At 57.3% G+C, this 23,054-nt stretch overlaps 8 protein-coding genes across 8 annotated transcripts; 2 read left to right on the top strand and 6 right to left on the bottom strand.

Annotated features, from left to right (window-relative positions):
• Positions 1-159: 159 nt before the first annotated feature.
• On the top strand, positions 160-413 carry VDAG_04184 (carbamoyl-phosphate synthase arginine-specific large chain; the record flags this gene model as incomplete). Its single annotated transcript, XM_009650631.1, has 2 exons — positions 160-228; positions 327-413. 2 exons carry the CDS (start codon positions 160-162, stop codon positions 411-413), a joined length of 156 nt encoding a protein of 51 aa, XP_009648926.1.
• A 904-nt stretch (positions 414-1,317) lies between these two features.
• Positions 1,318-3,780, bottom strand: VDAG_04185 (NPL4 protein; the record flags this gene model as incomplete). Its single annotated transcript, XM_009650632.1, has 3 exons — positions 3,295-3,780; positions 1,717-3,214; positions 1,318-1,662 (listed from the first exon to the last, which is right to left on the bottom strand). Exons 1-3 carry the CDS (start codon positions 3,471-3,473, stop codon positions 1,318-1,320), a joined length of 2,022 nt encoding a protein of 673 aa, XP_009648927.1. The 5' UTR covers positions 3,474-3,780.
• Positions 3,781-4,267: 487 nt separating this feature from the next.
• VDAG_04186 (translocation protein sec66) lies at positions 4,268-5,097 on the top strand (the record flags this gene model as incomplete). Its single annotated transcript, XM_009650633.1, has 3 exons — positions 4,268-4,388; positions 4,468-4,769; positions 4,840-5,097. The coding sequence occupies 3 exons, from the start codon at positions 4,268-4,270 to the stop codon at positions 5,095-5,097; spliced, it is 681 nt and encodes a 226-aa protein (XP_009648928.1).
• Positions 5,098-5,862: 765 nt separating this feature from the next.
• On the bottom strand, positions 5,863-6,615 carry VDAG_04187 (uncharacterized protein; the record flags this gene model as incomplete). Its single annotated transcript, XM_009650634.1, has 2 exons — positions 5,863-6,043; positions 6,140-6,615. 2 exons carry the CDS (start codon positions 6,613-6,615, stop codon positions 5,863-5,865), a joined length of 657 nt encoding a protein of 218 aa, XP_009648929.1.
• Positions 6,616-6,686: 71 nt separating this feature from the next.
• Positions 6,687-7,795, bottom strand: VDAG_04188 (uncharacterized protein). Its single transcript, XM_009650635.1, has 2 exons — positions 7,679-7,795; positions 6,687-7,243 (listed from the first exon to the last, which is right to left on the bottom strand). The coding sequence occupies exons 1-2, from the start codon at positions 7,752-7,754 to the stop codon at positions 6,834-6,836; spliced, it is 486 nt and encodes a 161-aa protein (XP_009648930.1). The 5' UTR covers positions 7,755-7,795; the 3' UTR covers positions 6,687-6,833.
• A 1,306-nt stretch (positions 7,796-9,101) lies between these two features.
• VDAG_04189 (origin recognition complex subunit) lies at positions 9,102-11,508 on the bottom strand (the record flags this gene model as incomplete). Its single annotated transcript, XM_009650636.1, has 3 exons — positions 9,102-10,590; positions 10,640-10,779; positions 10,858-11,508. 3 exons carry the CDS (start codon positions 11,506-11,508, stop codon positions 9,102-9,104), a joined length of 2,280 nt encoding a protein of 759 aa, XP_009648931.1.
• A 1,053-nt stretch (positions 11,509-12,561) lies between these two features.
• Positions 12,562-14,869, bottom strand: VDAG_04190 (PWWP domain-containing protein; the record flags this gene model as incomplete). The annotated part of the gene is made up of 7 exons (XM_009650637.1): positions 12,562-12,624; positions 12,765-13,106; positions 13,144-13,236; positions 13,297-13,518; positions 13,577-13,934; positions 14,041-14,530; positions 14,608-14,869. 7 exons carry the CDS (start codon positions 14,867-14,869, stop codon positions 12,562-12,564), a joined length of 1,830 nt encoding a protein of 609 aa, XP_009648932.1.
• A 1,375-nt stretch (positions 14,870-16,244) lies between these two features.
• On the bottom strand, positions 16,245-22,946 carry VDAG_04191 (pre-mRNA-splicing factor brr2; the record flags this gene model as incomplete). The annotated part of the gene is made up of 2 exons (XM_009650638.1): positions 16,245-16,776; positions 16,837-22,946. 2 exons carry the CDS (start codon positions 22,944-22,946, stop codon positions 16,245-16,247), a joined length of 6,642 nt encoding a protein of 2,213 aa, XP_009648933.1.
• Positions 22,947-23,054: the final 108 nt, after the last annotated feature.

Genomic DNA, 23,054 nt, shown 5'->3' on the forward strand with positions numbered 1-23,054 from the left:
TCAGAAGTCAATACAAACAACAAAAAAACCGACAAGGGCGGCGACTCAGAAAAAATCATTGAGTTCCACAAGGAGGACAAGCGCGCCCTCCGTGAGGTATTCCAGAAGTCGACATTCGCGGATGTATTCAACCTCGCCCGCGCCCGCGGAAAGACCGTCATGGACGTCGACTACGTCATGCGCCGCAACGCCGTCGACTTTGGCGTCCCCCTGTTCATGGAGCCCAAGGTAAGCAAAACACACCCCTGATTTCTCATCCATTCGAACTCTTCCGCTGCAAGAGAGGACGCATGCTAACATGTCAGACCGCCATGCTCTTCGCCCAGTGCATGGCCGAGAAGCTCCCCCGCCCCGAGGGAATCCCCTCCGAGGTCCGCCGCTGGTCCGACTTCATCGGTGGCAAGCCGCTGTAAATAAATAAAAAAAAATGAAACCCCTTGGAGAACCAAACCCCCAAAAAAGAGAAAGCCAACCAAAAAGACCAAGGCAGGAAAGGGAACAAAAGAATCAAGCCATCTTTTTTTTTTCAACGTTCTTTAACGTTCAATAACCTCCCTCTCTCTCCCTCGCTTGCTCGACAAGGATTTCAGTCCTTTGTGTGAGGAGGTGGTTTTCTTTTTTTTATTCAACCTGCCTTGTCCTTTCATATTCCCCACCCCTCTTTCAAGAAAGGCGTTTTGAATGGGGCGAACTAGGATCTTTCACGTGTTTTTTGTCGCTGTTCTTTGCTATTTTCTTCCCCTCTTCTACTTTCTGTTGATGTGTGATTTCAAGGTCTTGTTCGGCTGGCGCTAGTTTGCAACGTTGGGAACGTAGACCAGTCAGGAGAGGGCAGGGGAGAGGGACGGTCTGCTTGCAAAGTAGTCGGGTCGGTAGCCTGGAGTAGTTAGGTTGGAAAACGGGGAAAAACATGAAAAAAGTCAGTTCAAGCACGAGGGAGCCGCATGGTGAGACACGAGAGACACGGCGAGACACGAGTTGAGTGGATTTGCGCATCATGGCGAGTAACGTGATTGAGCGTGCCAAGCTGTTTTGCCCCGTCGCATTCCGGCTCCGGGGGCCTTTAGCCTTTCCCTGCCGCGTCTAAATGCACCCACGTCCGGAACACCATCACTGACTGTCGCATCCGCCCCTGGGGGGAATCTGCGGGTCGTGTGACTAGAAACCGAGAAACCAACCATCCCACCTGAAAATCAGAAAATGGTTCCCTTAGCTCGACGAAACCACGTGTGAGGGCGCATTTCGCCCTTCATCGTGTGCTTTCCTCCGACCAGCCACTACAACACACATGTCGTCCGGTACGGAGTCGTCGCCATCTCACGATCCTTGAGACCGCGGACGCTCGTTTAGCCTGAAGGCAGCAAATCGTTTAGCAAGCGGTTCTCCGGGCTCGCTGGGGATGCGTGCTGAATGGGGAGGAGTGTCGCTGTCCGCGGCGCCGGCGCCGTTGACTCCAACGGAACCAGATCTTGTGGGAGGGGCATATGGGTGTCCCTCAGGCTCCCTCGAGCGCTTCTTGGGTTTGGTGTCACGGTGGGGGGTTGTCTCACCTGCCGATGACAGGATCGCCTGGAGCGTCTGCCAACCTTCAGTGGAGCGTAGCTGGTATGAATCAGCGAGGTCGTGCTGAGCGGCCACGCGACAGAGGAGCGCCTCCTCATCCTGAAAAACATGGTTAGCGGGGAGAACAACAGACCTCGTGCCCTTTGCACGAACCTCGGATAAGATGCCCATTTGGTGGACGAAGCACAGGAGATGAAAGTTGGACATCTCCAGGCCATCATCCTTGGACTTTTGGCCACCATTAAACTTGAGAATCTTGGTGACAGCAGAGTGCTCTTGGCTTTCGCCAATGTATTCACGGTTCTCAATCGGGAAACCAGGCTGGATGAAAGTAGGCTTGGGGTCGGCAGGGAAGCCGTGGGTTAGTGTGACGAACAGATACTCTGCCGGGAACGCGGGCTTTGCGTTTTCCTGGACGTTGGCGCCGTACTCGTTGATTCTTCGGTAGAAGACTTCCGGCACGTAGCGAGTGCGGCTCGCAGTCCCATCATCCTCCACCTCATCACGGACGAGCATTTGTGTTGGATCCGCAGAGGGCTCGATGAGATCTGCCCGGACCATCTCCACCGCGTCGTTGGACACCTGGTAAGCCGAAATCGCAATCTCGCCAGACTCGTTGCCGCTGATGACGCACGTAACAAAGTTGGAGCCAAATCGGCCAGTGTCGCTCCACTTGGAAGGCTTGGGATGTTGGGCCTGCAGTCTCGATGAGAAGCAAATCTCTTGGGCGGCTAGGAAGTACGAGTCGGCGTGGCGTTTGCAGACGACTGAGCCGTCCCCGTTGCCGGCATCGAGGAGGTCGGTCCAGATGACGCCGACCTGTTGCAGTCCGCACATCCTGGCGACCTTGTTCACCTCCTCCTCGTTCTCCCACACGTTCAACGAAACGCCATCCGACTCGTCAACCTGAGGCACCTCGTAGATGGCCTCGACAACAGCCTTGACACCGAGGGGCACCTCTTCGTATTCTGCGTATCGGCCATAGAGGTACCCCAAGCGCTGCGAGCCCGTCTTTCGCCAGGCATCGATAAAGGTGTTGATGATGGAGGGGTCGGAAAACTCGACGTGATCGACATTTCGGAAGGTCTGGGGCTGGAGAGAAATGGCGCTGGGCTGGCACTTGGAGCAGATGCCCTCGGGCCACTGCGGGTGCCCTGAGGGACAGTCCCGCTTGACGCGGAAATAAGGCTCCTGCAGCGGCGGGATGAAGGAGCTTCCGAGTTCGGGCTTATTTGTGGCGGCGTTGTTCTTGCGCAGGTAGGAGTGGATGGACAGGTATTTGATCTTCTTCTCGTCGAGGTACTTGGCGTTGAAGGGGTCGAGGGGCATGCAGTAGTCGCACATGCCCTTGGGCCCGTGCTTGCACATTTTGTGATCGCGACCTCGTGGGATCTTGCCATTCTTCTTGTCCAGTCGGTCGTCCAACGCTGACTGCTTTACCACCTCCCAGGGTTTGCTGATCCTTTCGACTGTGGCCGCCGTGGACGGCAGGGGGTCAACGGGCACGTCCTCGGTTGGCAGGATGGGTTTGCCATTCAGTCGGTTGGAAGAAGGGAGGATCTGGGCCGAAGCCGACGGCGTGGCTCCATTAGCGTCGCCATTGGAAAGAGCATCTTGGTGCTTGTATGTAATGAAGATGAGATCGCCGTGCCTTTGCGCGGGCGCGCCGAGTTAGTATAGCTTGAACATGGGATGGCCAACAAAAAGGCAGGCTCAAAAAGGCAGGCTTACTTGAGACCGATCTGTCCGAGCTTAAAGTTGGCGATGTCCCCCAGGCGCTTGGAATCGTTGCCGTTGGGGTTGTTGGAGAGGGTAATGGTCGTGGGGTCGACAGTGGTGGGGAGGTTGGGAAGAAGCTGGCGGCCGAGATCTCCAAAGTTGTCGTTCTGGTCAAGGGTCAGACGGGTCATGCCATCCGGACCACGGACTCTCAGTAACATGGCGGTATGGCTTCCTGCTGCAGGCTAGGGGTGTCGATGTCGGTACGCGAGACAGGGTCTGGTTCGTGCTTTGGTGGTCAAGGTGGTGGGTGAACAGCAGGGTTCGGGAGCGGTGGGATGCGAAAATGCAGGGACAAATAGATCCAGGGTTTGGAGGCTGCAGGTTCGAATAATGACGGGCCAGGGACTTGGAGTTCTTTGTAGAAGGGCCTTTCTGGGTAGGTAGCTTGGTAGGTGGAAGCTTAAAGACGGTTTCGAAGCTCTGGGTAAGTTGTTTGGTGGTGGTAGTGGTACCAGCGCTGTGCTCACAAATGCAAGAGCCTCCGGGTCGTTAGGTCCAGCGTCATCAGAAGCTGCCTCCAGCACGAGTGGATCCCTAGACGCGGGGGGGCGGAATCGCAGTGGGCCTCCCAGCCTACTAGGTACCCAGGGAGGTACCTAAAGAGGTACCTAAAGAGGTACCGAAAGAGGTACCGAAGGAGGTACCGAAGGTGAGTACCTTACATCAGGTAGATTAGATAAGCCGACGAACCCGCAATCGAGCCACATCTCTGCTTGACCTCAACTCGAAAAGTACAAGTTGCATCACGTCAAACGGACAAGGGTCACTTTCCCCCAAGCTGGCATCTTTGAACCCTCGCGACACTCCTTACGCGCACGACCACGACCACGACCACGACCACGACCTTCGCTTGCCTCTCTCTGCTAGACGTCGGCCACTCTGCAGCAAACGCATTCGTCCTCGCCCACTCGAAACCACAGCCATGGTCAGCTTTGGCATCCCCGAAGTCGACTGGGTGAGCCTCGTGCTCCCTGCCGCCTACGTTCTCGTCCTCGGCAGCGCCCTCTTCACCTTTTCCAACATTTACCGCAAGCGCAAGGCCGGTACGTTGCCATGAGGCCCTTCTTCCTGCATAGTGTGCCCGCAGCCGTTCTGACTTCACCTTTTTCCCCTTCTCTCTAGCCCAGAGCGCGAACCTGGCGCCATGGTTCGGCCCGCACCTCCAGCGCAACATCTACCTCTCCCTGCTGCACATCAACCCCGAGGACCCCTCCGAGAAGGGCCCCCGGATCCCCGACAGCGTCATCAGGGCGGCGCTGCTGCGGCGCGCCGTCGAGGACATCCACAGGCTCGTGCAGATCAGGACGGCGAAGCAGGCGTGCAGCTCGCTACTACAAAAGGGCAGCGTCGGCGACGATCTGTGGCAGCGGTTCCAGCGCGCCGAGAAGGAGATGGAGGACGAACTTAGGGACGTCGTCATGGAGGTACGTTTTCTCGCGAGGGATGCAGGTACCAGAGTCTGTCCGCTAACATTTGTGTGTCTCCTCGCCGCAGGCCAACGCCCTCGCGCCCAACTGGGGCCAGATCATCTTCCAGTCCGCCAACGAGATTGCCGCCAACACGGTGGTACGCACCCGCCTCGACGAGATCCAGGACCAGGTCGACGCCGAGAAGGAGTGGTGGGAGAAGCGCAGGGGTACCATTCAGGCCGACTTTATGAAGGAGCTCGACGCCGAGAAGGCCGACTCGACGAACCCGCCCAGTGTCGATGGCGACGCCGTGCTGGTGGACAAGAAGAAGATCGAGGCGTAAACGGGTGTCTGTCTCGATGGTCCCGCCTCTTGCTCCCGTCGTACGATTCCGCCTGAGCCACCCATTATATATCCTCCCCGCCCATCTCACCACCGTCAGGCGCTCATCACACCCACAACAACCCGCATGCTGTACAGTCTGCAGTCTTCACTCTCGGCTCGGTCTGAGCCCCCGGCATCTCATACCAGCCCGGTGCTCCTCTAGGGCTTTCTCACTTTGCTCGGCGTTCAGAGGGTCTGTCTGGATGGTCACCCAGACCAGGCACGGGAAGTACTCATTGATTAGGTTTTATAATCAAATGAAAAAAAATCAAATGAAAGAATAATTCTCGTGAAAATAACGATGATTGATGCAAAATGCTTCGCAGCAAAACGTGACGCGAGTCGCGCTGCCATGCGTGCTATGCCGCCCCCCGCCTGGAACTCCGTGATTCTATGGATATGGATAAACGGGCCACCGATGCAGTCAGGTCCGTTGCCGGGTATGCTGAAAGCCTCCGCTTCTCTTCCCCCGTCGTGCTCTGCAGTTGTAAATGCAACCAGATCCCCGAGATCAGTCCTATGTAGTTGAAAAAAAGAAGGAAGCCAATCAAGTTGAAAAAAAGTAGCCAATCAAGTAGGAAAGAAAATATGCCCAAAAAGATGTCTCCCTCCCCTCCTGGCACCGTAAACTCCACGCTCCGATTCATGTTTCTCATGGAAGGAAAAAGGGTGGTTTGCCCCGAGGAAGAGGCGGTTGTCCTGCGAATGGATGAAGGCCCAAGTCTCACACATACCAGTGCAGCTTCTTCTTCATGGCGTCGTCCTCATCGGCAGCGACGCGCGCCTTCCTCGCGTCCTCCTCAATCTGCTCTTCCGTCTTGAACCAACTGGGACGCAGAGCTGGTGAGGGGCCCAAGGGCTTTTGGGGCGAGGAGCGGACGGCGATGGGGGTCAGGCAACCCCTACTGCAACAGTCAGTTTTTTTTTTTTTCATTTCTCTTTTTACTTGGACTTCTGCCCGTCAAGGAAGAGAGGGCAGAAGAGCAACGCAAGGAACGTACCTGAGGCCGATGAACTTGCCAATCTTCCTCCTCTTCTCGTCCAGAGTGAGGTTGGGCCCCCAGGTGATGGGGCAGGGATACTTGGCCGAGTGCGGGCCGGGGGTGCGCTGGTGGTAGAAGCGGGCCATCTCGTCGAGCTCGGGCTCGGTGAGCAGCCAGAAGCCCAGCAGCGTGCGCGGGAAGGACGGGTGGACGTTGCCCGTCGTGACCTGGACGAGGGGCTGCAGGTCGAGGGCCATCTGGCGGAGCTTCTCGCGGAAGGCCGGCGAGCGGGCGGCGCGGCGGGCGATGATGCCGCCGGGGCCGGCGCTGGGGTTTGTGCGGGCGCTGGTGCTGGTGCTCGTGCTGGTGCTCGTGCTCGTGCTGGCCGTGCTGGTGCTGGCCCTTGCTCGTGTCGAGGTGCCGCTGCTGGCGTTGCTGCCACGGCCGCTTCGAGAAGGGGAGCGGCCGCGGGCGTTTGGTCGGCTGGTGGACATTGCTGAACGGGGTAAAGGGGGGGGGTTCGCTAATTCGTTATTTTTCTTTTTCTTCTACCCTCTTTCGTTTCCTTTTTTTTTCCTGCGTTCTTGCCAGGTAGTGATGCGTGGTGATGTGATGGCCGTTGCAGGATGTCTTAGGTCGGAGATTGAAGGCCAAGAGGCGTGACAGGCTGGCAGTGGCAGATAGCTTGGTGCGTTGGGTCCCGCGTGGTTTTCTAGAAGGCGACGATCCCTCCTTCTATCTGCTGCTGAAGCTGCTGCTGAAGCTGCTGCTGAAGAGGATCAGGTTTGCTTTTCTTTCTGGGCAGCTGTGTGGTTTGCGCGCCCCCAGTTTCGTGGGTTCGGGAGTCCGAATGAGTGGTGTCGTTTTGTGTAGCCGTTGAGAATGAGGTTTGCTTGTTTCGCATCCGTGACCCGTGATGCGTGAGAGGGAGAGCGAGGTTGAGTGAGTGAGGAGAAGCAGACCAGTCAACGTTTCTTGTCCTTTCCAAATCCTTCCCGGTAAGAAGCTGTTGTTCGCAAGGGCAATCTTGAGAGGACGGCAGAGGAGTCTTGCTCAGAGGGTATTTAAATCCAGGTGGTACGTTGCCAAAAAGGTAGGTGAGATACTGGTCTAAGAGGGATACTTGGGGGGTATAAGGCGAGAAGGACAGCAATGGAATATGTATACAAGGCTTAGATCATCCAGGAACCGAGAACACCACCTTTCACCTTCAGCTCTTGTCAAAGGAAAGTGCGCGCCGGCGTCCTTCTTGTATGCCTCGAAAGGAAACGCAGCACCCGAGGTGGAGGGGAGAAGGGGAGAAGGGGAGGGGAGGGGGGCGTGGTGTCTGCGTGTGTGCATGTCTAGGTGTGTGTGTGTCTTCGACGATCCTTTGACGCCAATTCCAAGACACCACGCCAAAGGGGCGTGCCCACCCCAGTAGCAGGAAAGGGGACAGCAGGTCCCGCGCCGCTGGCAAAGCGGGCCAAGAGAAAGAGAATCACCATCGCGTCAGGTAGGATCAATTCACCAACGAGCCAGCCCGCCAGCCCGCGCCCACATGAGCACGGCACTCACCGACAGACGGGGCACGACGAGGGCGACGGGGGCGACGGGGGCGACGGGGGCGACGGAGGCATGGGGCATGGGGCATGGGAGCATGGAGCAGAAGGTGACGAGACCGAGCCGCCGCATGAGGGTAAATGAACGCCGCGCTTGTTCCAGGTGGTCGCTTCAGCCCAGAAGGCCAGGGTCAATGGTGGGCAGGCCCGGTTGCGAGGCGCACTAGATCAATAGACGCTACGACGTCAGGCGAGACAGAGTACGGCACCTAGGTCAATGAGGCAAGGCAAGCGAAGGCGTGTAAGCTCTTCTGTCCCCCCCCCCCCCCCTTCCTTCGTGAACTGTTCGTGACATTCTTCGAACGAAACTGCGATGAGGGAGACCCGGAAGAAGAAAGCGGCCGTATTGACAGCAGACCGGATGGCAGGACAGAGAGCTCGTCAGAGCGAGAGCGCCGTCCATGGCGAGCCAGGTTCTCGGGATGTACGCCTCCCTCGTGGTTCGAGGGGTTTTCTTTGTGTCTGTGGTGAGACATCATCACCGACTGGCGACAAGCGTGGTGGGTTCCCCCGCCGCATGTAGAATGGCCCCCGAGACACACAAAGATGACATTTCTGCTGCCCTCGGGCCCATGCTGCTGAAAAAAAAAACCCCCGAGTCTTTGATCTTTTGGTGTGATTCTGACGGAGATTAAGATGAAGTTGGAAGAGGGGCGCCCCATCTGTGACATGACGGCGACTGCAGGTGGTTGGCGTCGGCGATGCCATCATCATTCTTGGCGCGAGGGAACCAGCCCGACTTGAGTGCTGCTGGAATGCCGATTTGCCATTTCGTGGCGGCTTGAACAACACACAAGTCCGTTGTTCCGACCGAGCGACAAAGCCCTTCAAGGCCCCTCGATGCCCCTCAAGGCCCCTCAAGGCCCCTCAAGGCCCCTCAAGGCCCCTCAAGACCCTTCAAGGCCCTTCAAGACCCTTCAAGGCCCCAGTTGTCCTTTCTCATGCATTATCGGATATTACTGACTCAGGAGTGGCCTAGCTAGCAAAGCATCTGGGAGGAGCCCCCGAGGATTATAGGTGAAAGATGAAAGATGAAAGGCGAAAGAAACAGGAGGGGACGCTCCTCGCTCTCGGTGCCTCGCGATCCGAACGCCTGGAATCAACCAGTCCCAGACCGGATGCCAGCGGTCTACGAGGCTGTCCCCGGAAAGTCTAACGCAGCCCCCTTAGCCTCGTCGCCCTTATTGACAGGAGGCTTCTAGACTCCTGTCGAGGCCCAGGTCCAGATCCAGGTCCGACTCGAAAACCTCCAAAAGACCCAGTCCCTTGGGACCAGGCACCTCTCAACGTCGCGTGCTTCTCGCATCCATTGTTCCTCCCTGGATCTTGTCACAAAGGACGCCTCGCCCCACAAACGAAGCCCGCCCCCCGAGATGGGATCATAGCCATTTCAGCTTCGCAATGTGGTCGACCTTCTTTCTGCTAGCCTTGACAAAGCCCAGTGCTTTGAGCTCGGCCAGGCCCTGGTAGAACAAGACCAGCGCGACCCTCTCGCTGTGGCCCCCGCCAGCTCGAGCGCCAGCTGCGTCTTCAGCTGCAGCTGCCGGCCCAGGACCTTCGACGGTCTCGCCCTCGTCGGCCTCGTCGCCAATCATGGCGAAGAACGCCGCCCACAGGTCGGCGACGTTGATGAGGCTGCCGCCCTCGAGGTACAGATGGTACAACAGCGAGGTCACGGGCAGCGTCGTCGAGATGCCGTCGCCGTGGCCCCGGCAGCAGTCGCACGCAAGATAGTCATGGGGTCGCATGAGGCTCCTCTCAAAGACGACCCGCGGCCGCGGCACAAAGACGTCGCGGTACGGCATCTTGGACTCGTACAGCCACGCCTCGTGCAGGAAGCCGTCGGTCGCCGGCTCGCAGTGCGCCGCGCCCTGCAGCAGCGACGCGACACTGTCGACGACCTTGGTAAAGGCCTTGTCGGCGTCCGACAGCGCCGCCGAGTCGCGGCTCAGCTGCACCTTTTGCGCGACGACCGTCGTGCGCAGGATCCTGCTGCTGCCGCTGTAGGAGCTGCGCAGCGTGTTGCCGTCCCTCTGCGCCGCCGACAGGAGCTCGCGGGATTCTGAAAGGCAGGCTTCGAGGGAGGACGCCAAGTCTTGCGCCTCTTTGGACTCGCTTTTCCATTCCTCGAGCCCGAGGTCTTTGTCGCCCTGTCCTAGCGTCTGGAGCAGGCTCTCTAACATGCTTATAAAGTCGGCCGGTTGCAGACGTTTGACGTTGGACAGGATGCCGATGTCCACCGACGCGAGGTCGATGCCTTCGGCGACGGCTTTTAGATACAGCTGTGAAAAGGTCTCCTGGTTGGCGCCTGTGCTCTTGAGCAGAGCCAGGGACCGGAGGAGCCGAGCTGACCAGGCTCTCCGCTTGCTCGGAATGTCGAAGATTTGCTCATACAGAAACGCATCGTCTTGAAGGGCCGACTTGGCAAATGCGAGGTCGCCCGTCTCGACGGCGTCTTCGACATGGCGGCGGAACGAGGGTAGTGAGCGGAACGCCTCGAGATGCTCGGGTTGAACGAGCTCGCTGTTCAGTTCATTGTCCTCGACGGCAAAGATACTTAAGGGGTTGGCGTAAAAGTGACACATGTATGCGTACTTGAGTGAGCTCAAAAACGACTCGATACCGGTGACCTGATCATGCTGCCTGTCAATGAAATGCTGCAGAAGCGACGGACCCAGACGTAAGGAGACGTCTGCTCCGGCAACAGAAGGCTTGAAGATCTGCTCGAGGATGGTCGACGTCTGGACGACATCGAACTGCGCACCGTACAAGAGCCGGCACGTCGATTTGAGAAGCCGCGCCTGGAACAGCTCGACCGACGTCGCCACGCCAAACAGCAAAGTAAAGGGGATGTCCGCGAGCCACGAGCTGCGCAGGTCGTTAGCGGAGATGCACTGTCTTGACAATTCTTGCTCACCTGAAAAGCACAATCAGATCCGACAGCAGACCGCCGTCGAAACCCTCGCTGTCCTGGAAGGCAACGAAGACGTGACGGCACCCGTGTGCCTTGACAAACGCAGCCAAGCCCTCGAGGTCATAGTTGAGATATTTCCGGCCCTGTCCACGTTAGCGCACGCTCGAAAAAAAGATACAAAGACTGAAGCAAAAAAAAAGCACAGAGCGGCCGAGACTCACCCCCTGCCCAAAAGACACCTCGCCATCGTCGTCCCCCTCGTCATCGCGCGCCGTCGCATCCCTGACAACCTTTTTCAGCGCCGCCTTGAGGTTGCCGACCTCAGCCGACCGCAGCCTGACAACCCTGCTCCTCGGCTCGCCGCCCTCGAGCCTCGCGCCGAGCTGCCGAAACAGCAGGTCCTGCGACGCAATGTTGGCGCCCGTCATGATGAACGCAGCCGGCACGCGGCGGCGGTCTCCATCCGCCTCGGCGCCCCCCGCGTGCCGCCCCCAGGCAAAGTCGGCCACCTGCCCCAGCGTCGCCGAGTTGGCGTCGCGCAGGATGGTCTGCACCCGCGCCTCGATGCCCCGCCAGCTCGACCGGAAGAGCCTCTCGCGGAGGCGCACGCAGGCGGGCGCCTCGGCCCCGTTCAGCAGCGGCACGAACCACGAGGGGTCGTCCTCTGCGTTCTCGGCCTGCCGAGGGTCGGGCCTGCTGCCGTCGTCGGCGGCGTGCGCGTGCTCGGCTCGGAGCGCAGAGGCCTTCTTCGAGGTGCGCCGGCGCTTGGGGGCCCGCTCGGCTGAGGCGCCCTCGTCTCGGGGCCGGAAGACGTAGGCAGCCTGGTGGTCTTCCTGCTGGAAATGCGGATCTGGTATGGCTGTGTCGGCCATGGCGGGCAAAAGTTGGATGGATGAGCTGAAAGTAGTCCGTCGATGGTGACCGTTGACGTTTAATGGAAGGGTTGAGATGAGACGCGGTTGAGGCGCGTGTAGAAGCACAGACTCGAGGTGCACAGTTTACGTCACTGGATTGGCACTGTATTTTCCCCTTGCCTCGCGACCCCTGAGCTCCTTCCTGCTCGACAATTCCCTGCTCAACATGGCCCATATCAGTTTGCGCCAACTGTCAAGATGAGTTGCATCGAGACATCCAGCAGTAGGCTTCCATCAGGATAGTTCGTTGAGCCTCGGATAGGTTCCTCTCTTTCTTCAATCACTCTGGCCAGCGGCGGATGCCCATCTCGACGACACCAATTCGGTGAGCTGAATAGCCTCAGAATAAAGCCCAATTCTAATGAATGCATCGATTTCATAGCTATATGGTTGCAATCTCAAGACTCGTGAAAAAGGTCCAAATCCCTCCCCCCCCCCCCTCTCTCTCTCTCTCTCTCTCTCTCTCTCTCTTCGAGTCAGATGGTCATGATGGGAACTTCTCTCCCTCTCGTCCCTCTCCAGCTCTGCGTGCTCTCCAAGCCCAAATCAGCCCCAGACCGATTCGCAAAGAGAAGAACCTTGGATGGGTCAAGAGAATACCACTGAAAATCCCTCCCCCTTCTGATTCGTCCTGCTTTGCACACTCCTGTTCGTATCTCGGCATGAAGACTCTGTACACACGGGGCCTGCACCTGCTTGTTCCTGGCCGCTTGCCATCCATCCATCCATAGTCTCCCAAGGGTCATAGATGGACCTCTTGCGCTGGAGTGCACAAGGAAGAATGTTGATTCGAGGCTTCACCCGTCGCCCTAACAACCGGCCCGTCCTCTCTCTTTCGTTCCAGCAGCGCGGCCCCTGTCAAGGAAATGAAGAAGCAGTCAAGAAAAAAAAAACACAATAGTTGTTACAAACTCCCGACATACGCCTCCCTCCCCCAAAGCGAGAGAAACAAAGCCACTTTTTGCGATCCCATCTCTTCATGTACGCCGACGGAGCACGACGCGTCCAGCACTATAGCCACAATGGCTTGGCAGGAGCCGTCCGGCTGCCCGGATGATGTTGTTGTTGTTGCTGCTGTCGTCAGATTCAAGACCCGTCAACGTGCGCCACGCTTTCACGCCTCCGTCTCGACCTCCTTGGTTGCCTCTGCTGCAACATCCTAGGGATCTAGTCAGTTCCCGCATTCGTTCACGTGGGCGACGCATACTACTTACGGCATTGGCTGTCTTCTCTGGCGTTCCCTCTGGCTTCGCCTCAGTCTCCTCGGTCGCCTCGGGTGTCGACTTCTTCGCCTCGGCCGCCTCCTCCGACTTGGCGTCCACCTTGGCCTCGTCCTTGATGCCGTTCGGCTCCGTCTTCTTCTCCGTGTTGCCGTTGACTCCGTTGGCTGTCGACGGGGCGGCAACACCGTCCACGGTGCTGAGAATCTTGGTCCACTTGTCCAGCAACGCCTGGGAGCGAGACTTGAAGTTGAACTCGGCCTCCTTAGGGATAGAGTCGAGCTTGAGGATCGCCTTGAGCACCTTGTTGATCTTGGTCGCCCGGATGATCGAGACCTCGAGGTCGGGGAAGCTCTCCAGCTTGCTGATATACTCGGACATCATCTTCATCTCGTCCTCCTTGGGGGATCTGCTCGCGGGTGAGGAGGCCCTTCTGGAGCTTGTGACGGAGGAAGAGAACCTCACGCTGCCGTGACTGTCAGTGATTTGGTCTAGCGGGAGGGGGGGCTGGCGCCGGACAACATACTTCCTTGCGTTGGTGCTTCTCTTCCGCACTCAGCTCCGGCTCTTTGGGTGTCTCCTTCTCCGCCTTCTTCTCAGCGCCGTCCTTCTTGGACTTGGTCTTTGCCGGCTTGGCAGCAGACTCCTTTGCCGCCTTGGGCGTCGACGTCCCATTGGTGGCCTTGGGCGTGGAGGACGTGGTGAGCTTGATCTTGGGCTTCTTAGCCGAATCCGATCGCTGGGGAGTCTGTTCTCGGGGTCAGCGCACGATTCGATGGACACGTCATCTGCTCTCTGTTGCTTACCGCCGCCTCCTCGGCCTTGCGCTTCTTGCTGGACTTCGACTTGGCGGGGACTTCGACATCCTCAACCTCCTCGTCGTAGGCATCGGCCATGTCGACATCCTCCGTCTCGACCGCCGCAATGGAGGCTCGCTTCTTCTTCTTGCTGGCGGCAGCGGCGGCGGCATCTTCGGCGGCAGCCTCCTTGGCAGCGAGCTCAGCGGCGTGCTCGTTCAGCAGGTCCTTGTAAAACTCGAGCGAGTTTTGCTCGACGGCAAGTTCGAAGGCTGCCTCGAGCTTCTTGTTTTTGATCTTCTTCTCGAGCATCTCGGTGGCGAGCTCACTCGAGAGCTCCTGAAGGAACGAGTTGGGCACGTAGGAGCTGGCGAACAATGACGGTTAGTACAACGGGACATGCAATTGTCTCCTCGCAGAGGCTCCACCTCGGAGAGGGAGGCTCAGGGCCAGGGGCGATGGTAAGGACTCACAATTCGTTGGTGTGGAGGTACATGACGGGGAAAGTACGGTCAGCGACGCGCTTGCCGCCGTCGGCAAAGTCCTCGCGATAGGTGCCGTCCGCCTGCAGGCAGGTCACGGGACGCTTGGGCTCGGTGAGGCTAGGGGGCAGCATGTCCTCGTCGGCAATGATGACGGGCCATTGAGGGTGGCCCTTGAGCTTGACGAGGTAGTGCTCGCCGGGCTTCGCGTCGAGGTGCAAGATCCTGGCCTTGGAGCCCTTCTTGTTGAGCTTCTTGCCCTTGGCCTCGGCAGCCGAGGTGGACTTGCGACGGCCCTTGGACTTGTCGCCGGCGGGGGTGTCGAGCACGGCCGACTCGTCGGCAGCGGCCGCGGCCGAGTCATCATCGTCGGCGGCAGCGGTGGCATCAGCATCCTTCATTTCGGCATCGTTATCCTTGTCGTCTTTGTCTTGCGCGCTGGCAGCATCGCTGGGCTTCGCCTCAGAATCCTTGGCATCCCCTGGTACAACGAGTCAGCAAGCCGAATTGACGCGGCACGCGATGGTGACGTGCAGGTGGACAGTGTCGTCAACATACCCTCGGACGCCTTCGCGTCAGCCTCGGCGGCGGGGGCGCCGTCGCTATCCGGTGCCGCAGCAGCTTCTGCGCTCTCCGCCGCGGACTTCTTGGCCTCGCTGTCCTCTGACGCGGCAGCAGCGGGGGCTTCGACAGTCTCGTCGGATGCGACAGGCTTGTCGACAGAGTCTTCGGTCGCGTGGACCACAGTGGTGGCAGCCTCCTCCTTCTTCTCGACCTGCTCGGGAGCAGTCGCGGGCGCGCCGGCGGCGTCGTCAGACATGATGATGCGCGTGATTATGTGTGCCTGAGGAGAGAGAGAGAATAAAGAAGCGTAGATTGTGGCGCGCGTTACGAAAGGCGTGACAGGATTGGTGATGACAAGTGTCGAGGCGCGACTTGGAAGAGCCGAAAGGGTTTTGGAAAGTGGACAAAGAAATTGGGACGCGTTATTGGACGCGAGGTACGTGTTGAGTAGAGTCGAGATGATGCGCCTGATGAAAAGAAGGCGCGAATCTGATGGTTGTTGGCAATGGATGGGCGGTCACCTTCGTGTGTTGCGACGTCAAAGATGTGGTGCGAGGAGTGGCAGACGAGAAAAAGGCAACCGGGGGGTGGGAGAGAGAGGTGGGCTGGGTTGGTTTGGATTGGATTGGATTGGACTGGACTGGACTTGGGGGGGCGGATTGGATGGCATGGATGGCATTGAACCTGGATCGGGCTAGGAAACTCAGGTCTTGGAGACAAGAGACACGAGCGAGAGAGACCTGAGAGAGCAGCCGGCCAGCCAGCGAGTAAGCCAGACGGAGCTACCTTAGGTGAGCTACCTTTTGCCGTAGGTACATAGTATACGTAGGTACCTAGCACCACGAGCATGAGCACGGGCTGGGGCTGCTGAGTGTCTTCCTCTCCTCCTTCTCTCACCTCGTCCTCGTCGCTCTGCTTGGCCTCTTACCTGACGCGAACGTGGTGGAGGCATGACGGCAACAAGGCAACGACACGTGACCAATTGGATTGCACAACACAGTCTTGCGTTTCTTGCGGATCCACTCGAAAAGGTTTCGTACGAAGAGAGACAAGGAGCGAGCAAGAACCTCTCTCTGCCCTTCCTTGCCATGGAGCAGAGACCTTGCCATGGAGCAGGGACCTTGCCATGGAGATGGGACCTGCCATGGAGATGGGCACCCTGCCGGCCTGTCGGTCGTGTTGGGCTGATGCGTGGCAGAGTGGGTGGCTGGGGGTTGAAGAACAATTGTGCTGCCATGTCGTCACCCACCCCTCACCCTTTTGTGGTGTGGTGGTCGTCGTGGGTGGAAGGATCCCCGAAACTCGCCCTTGAGCAATCCTCCCGTCAGCCATCCCTCCCAGCCCACCAGTACACGACCCAGAACCTGCACAACTGGCCTTTAGACGCCACAACCGCTCTCGTGCATCAGAAGATGCCCGTGTGCTCTTCGGAATAGAAAACGCAGAATTGACATTTGACCAAACTTGCCACTGCTGAAATTACCCTGCCGTCCTCCGTCCACCGTCCTCTTTACTGTACATTGGCCAAAACCAAGGCGCCAAGTCGTGACATTTTCCGTCTTGCCGTCTTCTGCCTCTTCCTCTCCTCATTCTTCCTCTCCTCGTCACCCCTCCCTTCGCTGCTTCTTCGTCTATTCGTCATCCTCCTCCTCCTCGCTGTCGTCCACGTCCATGCTCTCGGCGGCAACGACGGAGAACTCGCGCTCCTGGTCCACACCCGCGTAGCTGTCGCTCATGAGGAAGAGCTTGAGGTCGTGCTTGCCCGCCGTCGGCACGATGAACTCGAGCTTGCCGGTGAACGATCGCCCGACTGTCACGCGCTTGATGCCGAGCACGCTCTTGGTGCTGTCTTCGCCGACGACGAGCCACCAGCTCTCGAGCTTCTTCGACGGGTAGAACGGCGCGTGGACCGTCGGATCGAACTCGTCGTCCTCTTCCAGCTGCCGCTGGATCGTCACGTTGATCTGCGAGGGCTCGCCTGCTTGAATCTCGTCGGCGTCCACAATCTCGTGCTCCATCTCGATATCGGGGTACTTGTCGTTGGTAAAGTTCGCCGCCTGGGCCAGCTGCGCCTGCGAGAGACCAAGCCGCTTGACGAGCGCCGCGTAGTCGGCGTTCTCGTCTGGGTTCATGGCCTCCATAAAGTCGAAGATGTCCTTGATTCTGCCAAAACAACGGTGGTTAGCTTCTATTCCATGGCCAGACTTAGCCGCCGGTACGTACCCAAACTCGTTCGCCGCCTTGACAACCTCGGGCGAGAAGTGAGGAATCTGCTTCAGAGGGCTGTCTCGGTCCCACATGCCTTGGACAACCATTTGAGACATCTCCATGGCGCTCATGGCGTTGAGGTGTCCGTCTGACGATAAGACGTCGACCGTGGCACTGAGCAGGCTGAGGACCTTGGAAACAATGATTTCCTGGTCCTTGGACAAGTCAATAGGCAGCTGCATCCTCGAGAAGTGCGCCTGGAGCAGCACGAATGCCTTGAAATGGGGCGAATCATAAGCCGGCTGCGACATCTTGACCGGCACTCGGTCGTAGATACGGCGCAAGATGCCATCTTCGTGCCGCCTGATTTGAATCGTTTCGAACTCTGTGGCCGACGTGATAATCTCGAGGATGCCCTTGAGCTTTGTCCTCGCGCTGAGTGACAGCAAAAATGTTTGCATCGTTATGTACGAGATGTTGTAGTATGCCGCGATCATGGCAGCGTTCTGCGGCAGGACCGAACCATCGTCGTCGTCCAACTCGATGATCTTGGAGTCTTGAAGCTCCGTGAGCGTCGTCTGGATCAGGTCAGACATGTAATCGTTGAGACCGTCTTGCGTAGTGTCTGTCAGGTTGTAGAAGCTGGGGTTGGCCAAAAGCCTGCGGTAGAAGTAGGTGAACGTCGTCCAGTTGATTGCATCCTCGCCATTCGTGATCAGCCTGGTGCTAATCTCTGTAACGAAGGCGTCGTGGAGGTAGTTGTGGAGATGAGACTCAACCGGCAGAGCTTCGTTGAGGAACTTCTTATAGAACTCACGCTTCACACCTGGTACCATGAGTACGCCACGACCTCTGCCATCCTTGGAAGGTTGAAGCGCCTTGCCAAACATGTGTAAAACTTCACTTAGAGAGTAGTCGACATATCGATGTTCGCGACCTTCGAAGTACTGAGTACCCATGACAATGACCAGGTGGGCGGTGCAGCTGAGCTCCCAGCAGACATCCCTTGACGCTACCAACACTTGAATGGCACCGTGGTTGTAAAGATGCTTCACAATGCGCTTGTCGCTGAGGCTGAGAGCCTCATGGTAGTAGCCGATGCCATGAGAGAGGGCTTCGGCAAGGGCCTCTTCATCAATCTTGTCAAGGAGGGGCTTCATCTGTTCGGCATCGGCGTGCAGGAATCGATCTTCGTCATCGTCCGCGAAGCAAGCGGCAAGCAGATCGCGCGTCGTGGCTCTCGTTTGCTTGCGGCTCGGAACAAAGACGATCGCAGGCTTGTCGGCAGACATCTGGTTAATGGCCAGGTAGGTGGGCTTGGCCATAGCCAGCATCAGCGACGGGAAATGGGGTGTGTTGAAGGACTGTATGTGAAGTTCGAGGGGAACCGGGCGGACATGCGGGCTGAAGTTGTAAATGTCGTGCTTCTTTGCATCAATCCACTCGCCCAGATCCCTAGCGTTGGCGAGGGAGACACTGAGTGCGACGATTCGCATGGGAAGCTCGGTCTGCATCCTGATGTAGTGCATCCTCGAAACGATAACTTCGTAGATATAGCCCATGGAGCCGCCGAGAAGGTGAATCTCGTCGGCAATGAACAGCGCAACCTTTTGAACCTCGGCGCGACGCTTCCACTGGCGAGAGAGAACATCCCATTGAATAGGGGTGGCGAGGATCAGGTCGCTAGTCTTCAGGATCTTAAGGTCAGTCGCCGTCTCGCCCGTCAACTTTTCGATAGTCTTGCCGCCGCGCAGGGACCCAAGTTTCTTGCGCCAGTCCTCGAGGCGAACATCAACGAGCTCTTGGTATGGGGCAATGTACACAGCAGCGCCGCCTTGCTCCTCGGAGTCTACCTTCTTCGACCAGTGGCGCAACAACGCGAACTCTGCGCAGACAGTCTTTCCACTGCCTGTAGGGGCACCAACAAAGACGTTTTGGTCGCCGTCGTAAAGGGATTTGAAAGACTGCGTTTGGATGCGGTTGAAGTGGCTCCAGTCAGGATACAGGTTTGCGTACTCCTTGACCTTCAAAGCTGACACTGGCAGTGGCTGAAGGTCTAGCAGTTCCGTGTGAGGTGGGAACCTCTCAGGAAGAATAAGCTTGTGGAACGAAACGGGAAGCCTCGTCTCGGAGTGCATCCAGCGATCAGAAATGACGGAGATGAAGTAGTTCGGCGGCATCGGGTCCGTGATAGGCACAGTAAAGTCGACGATGTGCTCGTTGGATTCCGACTCGGCGTACTCCTTACGCAAAAGGAACTGATCATGGAAGAGAATGTCTTCGCCATCACAGTCTTCCACAACAATCCAGAAGCCCTCAGCTGGTCCGTGGACATCGTCGTCCCACTCGAAGTTGGGCGTGATGCTCAGCTCGACGCGCAGCATTGATCGTGTCAAAGGCTGTACTTGAGCCTGAAGTTCGAGTCTTGGGAACTTTGCCACGAGAGAGCAAACAGTCCTTCCGGCCTTGGGCATGCCCAGGAGCTCGCCCATGCGCGGAGGGTCAAGGTCAAAATAACTGCTCCATGAGACCTCGATCCTCTCGGCCTTCTGCACAATCTCGCGTGGGCACGAGGGAAACTGGCGAAGCGGAGACATCGTCGGCCACATGCGCTTCTCAGCCATTTTGCAGAGATCCAGAGCAGTCTTCGAGACCGAAGCCCATCCCTTCTTCAGCGTGATCTCAAAGATAGCGCGGAGGATACGACCAGCTGATTGAGTCACGTATACCATGTCTGCCATGAGTGCAAGACCATCCAGTTTAAGTCGAGAAATATACGCCTGCAGTAAAACGTTGATCTTGGCGTGCGGCTCCTCGATACTCTCTTTGACAGGAATGGGAACACGGCCCAACAGTTTCGCGAGTTCAAGCTTCTCGTCTTGGCGCACCGGGATGTACTTGAATTCTGCGCTCAAGGAGAAAACGCGGAACAGCTCGATAGTCGTGATGGATGGTTGGATGAGGTTGTTGTAGGTCTCCATCGAGCCGTGTGTGATGTAGTAGTGAGACGCAATGCGACCAAGTTCGGTAGCTTGAAGTTTGCCTGTCTTCTCGTCATACTTGACGAGATTGGACTTTCGGAGGACAGACGCCGCAGAGTGGATAAGATCGACTCTCTTTTGCTCAAGGGCCTCATCGTCTTCATATTCGGCACCAACTTGGTAAAGACCGGGTGAGCGGAGCATGCGTACAAACAGATAGCTGTAGCCGAGCCACTCAACACCTTCATCTCGTGAGCGCACATTGCCTAGAACAATCTCGGCGTTGAGATTGTCAACCAATTTGCTGACCATTTGACTTTCGATCGGTAGTTGTTGGTTGAGAAGCGAGAGGTAATACTGAATTTCGTTCTGTGTTGTGATAATGATGCCCTCGCCATATGTGTCGAACTGCGGTCGACCTGCACGGCCCAGCATCTGCAGGACATCCTGGGGGCTCAACTCTACCCAGCTACCCTTCTCAGGTGAGTAGATCTGAGTGCCTTTGATGATAACGGAATGTGCGGGAAGGTTGACACCCCACGCAAGGGTGGCTGTACAGACGAGGACTTGAATGGCACCTCGGGCAAAAAGATCCTCGACATCAGTACGGTCGATTCGGCTCATACCAGCGTGGTGGATGCCGAATCCGTAAGGAAGCAAGTCCTTGAGCTCCTTATCAGTCGCCTGGCTCGAAGCTTCATTCAAAACCTCACGACTGCCAGCATCGTGACGAAGAATATTGTTGATAGTGTCCATCTCCAGAGCTTTGTCGCGAATATATCTCGCCGTCTTGGCAGTCTCCTTTCGCGAGTGGACGAAGATGAGCATCTGGTTTCGGTTGGTACCTACGTGCTCCATGACTTTGTTGTAAGTGACGTCGTTCATCGTCTTGAGTTGCTTGATTGCCTTGCGATCAGTCACGCCAATGAACTCCTGTCGGAGAGGACAGGGTCGGTAAGAGCCGTCGAAGTGGAACAGTCCCTTCGTAGGGTCCACCCGGAGGAAGCTCGCGACATCTCGGTAGTTGGGCAGCGTTGCAGACAAGCCGATCAAACGGACAGGCTCTCCGGTTTGCTCGGTTTTCCTGATGGTTCTGCTAATGATGCTCTCGAGAACAGGGCCACGGTCATCGTGAAGCAGATGGATCTCATCAATGATGATCAGTCGGACCAGATTGGTGTAGCTGATGTCGGTAGCTTTTCTTGTGATGACGTCCCACTTTTCAGGTGTCGTAACGATGATCTGCGTCTCAGCAATCTGTGCCTTTGTGAGTTGACGGTCACCTGTCAACTCAGAAACTTTGACACCGTATGGCTCGAGTCGCTTTCCAAAGTTTCCCACCTGTTCCTGAACCAAGGCCTTCAACGGCGCGATGTACACAATCTTGAAGGAGTCCAAGTCGATATCGCCGGTTTGGGCATTGCGGTGTTTGCCGAGCTCGCGCAATATTGTCAACATGGCCACGTTGGTTTTGCCACTACCAGTGGGCGCACAGATCAGCATGTTTCCATCATCTCCAAAAGCTGTTGGGAAGCATTTCGTCTGGATACGGTTCAGTGACTTTGTCGTGCCAAAAGGGCCCCTTGACCATTCCGGCATGTCGGTGATGGGCACAAGCACTTCGTTGCGATCGGCATGCTTTTTGGGTGCTGGTACGTGAATTTCCTCGTATCCCTTGAAGGTCCTCTTGGTTGACCCTTCAGGTAGCCTGACCTTGGGGTTTGTCATGAGATGGTTGCCCTGGTCGAACACTAGATTCTCCAAGTTGATGAGTTTGCGCGGCTGAAGTCCCCCGCGGAGCTGACCTTCGGCGCGTTCGGGCTCGGCAGGCTTGCCGGAAGCAACACCGGCAGGAACATCAATATCCATCTTGATCTCCATCTTCCGAGACTTGTCCTCTGTTTTTCGACCGTACTTCTCGTTGAGAATCCACTGTAGACCTTCTGATGCCATCTCGCGCTCCAGTGCTGCTCGCTGTTCGTCTGTATCAGCCTTGGCATGTCGTGTTAGCCAGACGACCTTTTCCCGATTCTTGATGAGGAGTTGGACAAGGTTGTGGTGTTCATAGTCGAAAAGTTCCATCAAGTCGTTCTCAATCTCTCGAAGTGACTTCTCCTCGCCTCCCGCTTCATCTGGCTCACCGGACAGGATTCGCAGCGATTCCGCAGCCTTGTCGACCTGTTCGTGATGATCGTCGTAGAGCTTGCCGATCTGACGCTGGAGCCAAAACGCGTCGATGTCCCGTGCCGGTACAGTCGCTTCCTTCTCATCTTGCGCGCCCTTGGTTCCTGCGGAATCGATCACCATCTCGTCATCGTCGTCGCCGAGGTTGGTCTTCTTGTCTTCGCCAAGGATGTCCTGGTCCTCCGCATCCTCTTCGTCTGCTTCCTCGTCTTCTGATGACTCTTCCCTGACCTCGTTCGCGATGCCAGCATGTTCGTCATCGTCCTCGTCCTCGAAGACAACAGCCACGCCCTGGCGGTCGTCCATTTCAGCATCATCTGCGCCGTCGGCCGCACCACCGTCCATGTCCTCATCTTCGTCCTGCGCGTCATAATCGGTGATCTTCTTGCCAAGGTTGACCATCTCGTTGAACTCCTTTGGGCCCAACGCGACACCCAACATGTCGTCGATCTCCTTCTTGCGTTCGTTGTCTTTCAAGTCATCGTCTTTCAGGAACTCGAGGATAACGTCTGCTGCGCTCAGAACTGCCGATTGGGGTACATCGCCGAGGTTGTCGGCAACAATTTTGAGAATGAGTTCGTATGTTGCACGGGTTGCTGGCGTGCGCGGTCTGTATGTGATTCCCTCGATGGCGAAGTCGGCAGTCCCCAGGACGCCGGTCCCGCGCATCTGCCCTGCACCACCCTTCTTCTTCTGTTGTTCGCGTAGCAGCACGTCCTGTCCATCCTGCACCCTGCCCCGCTCGATTTCAGGGACACCAGGTGCCTTCTTTTGTTTCGGTGCGCTGTCGCGCGCGACGCGATTGCCCATATCCCGGATGCTTAGTCTCCCAGCCAGCGACTCGGGGTCACCGGTAGACTCGTCATTTCGTCTTGAAACGAAACGCTTGTCCGCCTGGAGAACCAGGTTGGACATGGCCGAGTATTTGTACTGGGAGACATCGCGCTGTTGGTCCGACATCTTGGCTAGATTCGTGGGATGTCGTCTGCCATGGGCCGATGTCGAAAGCGCCCTTGTCGTCTTGCGCCGGAGTGTGTTGTGCTTGGGGCAAAAGCAATGGCGCGTTGT

The sequence above is a fragment of the Verticillium dahliae genome, genomic scaffold (assembly GCF_000150675.1).
Source record: "Verticillium dahliae VdLs.17 supercont1.7 genomic scaffold, whole genome shotgun sequence".
Taxonomy (NCBI): Eukaryota; Fungi; Ascomycota; class Sordariomycetes; order Glomerellales; family Plectosphaerellaceae; genus Verticillium; species Verticillium dahliae.

Bases quoted from the DNA above. Each gene is read 5' to 3' on its own strand.
- VDAG_04188 (XM_009650635.1), bottom strand. From the start codon at position 7,754: ATGCCCCATGCCCCATGCCTCCGTCGCCCCCGTCGCCCCCGTCGCCCC. The intron at 7,244-7,678 runs GTGAGTGCCGTG...ATACCCCCCAAG, and splicing joins TCGTCGTGCCCCGTCTGTCG to TATCCCTCTTAGACCAGTAT.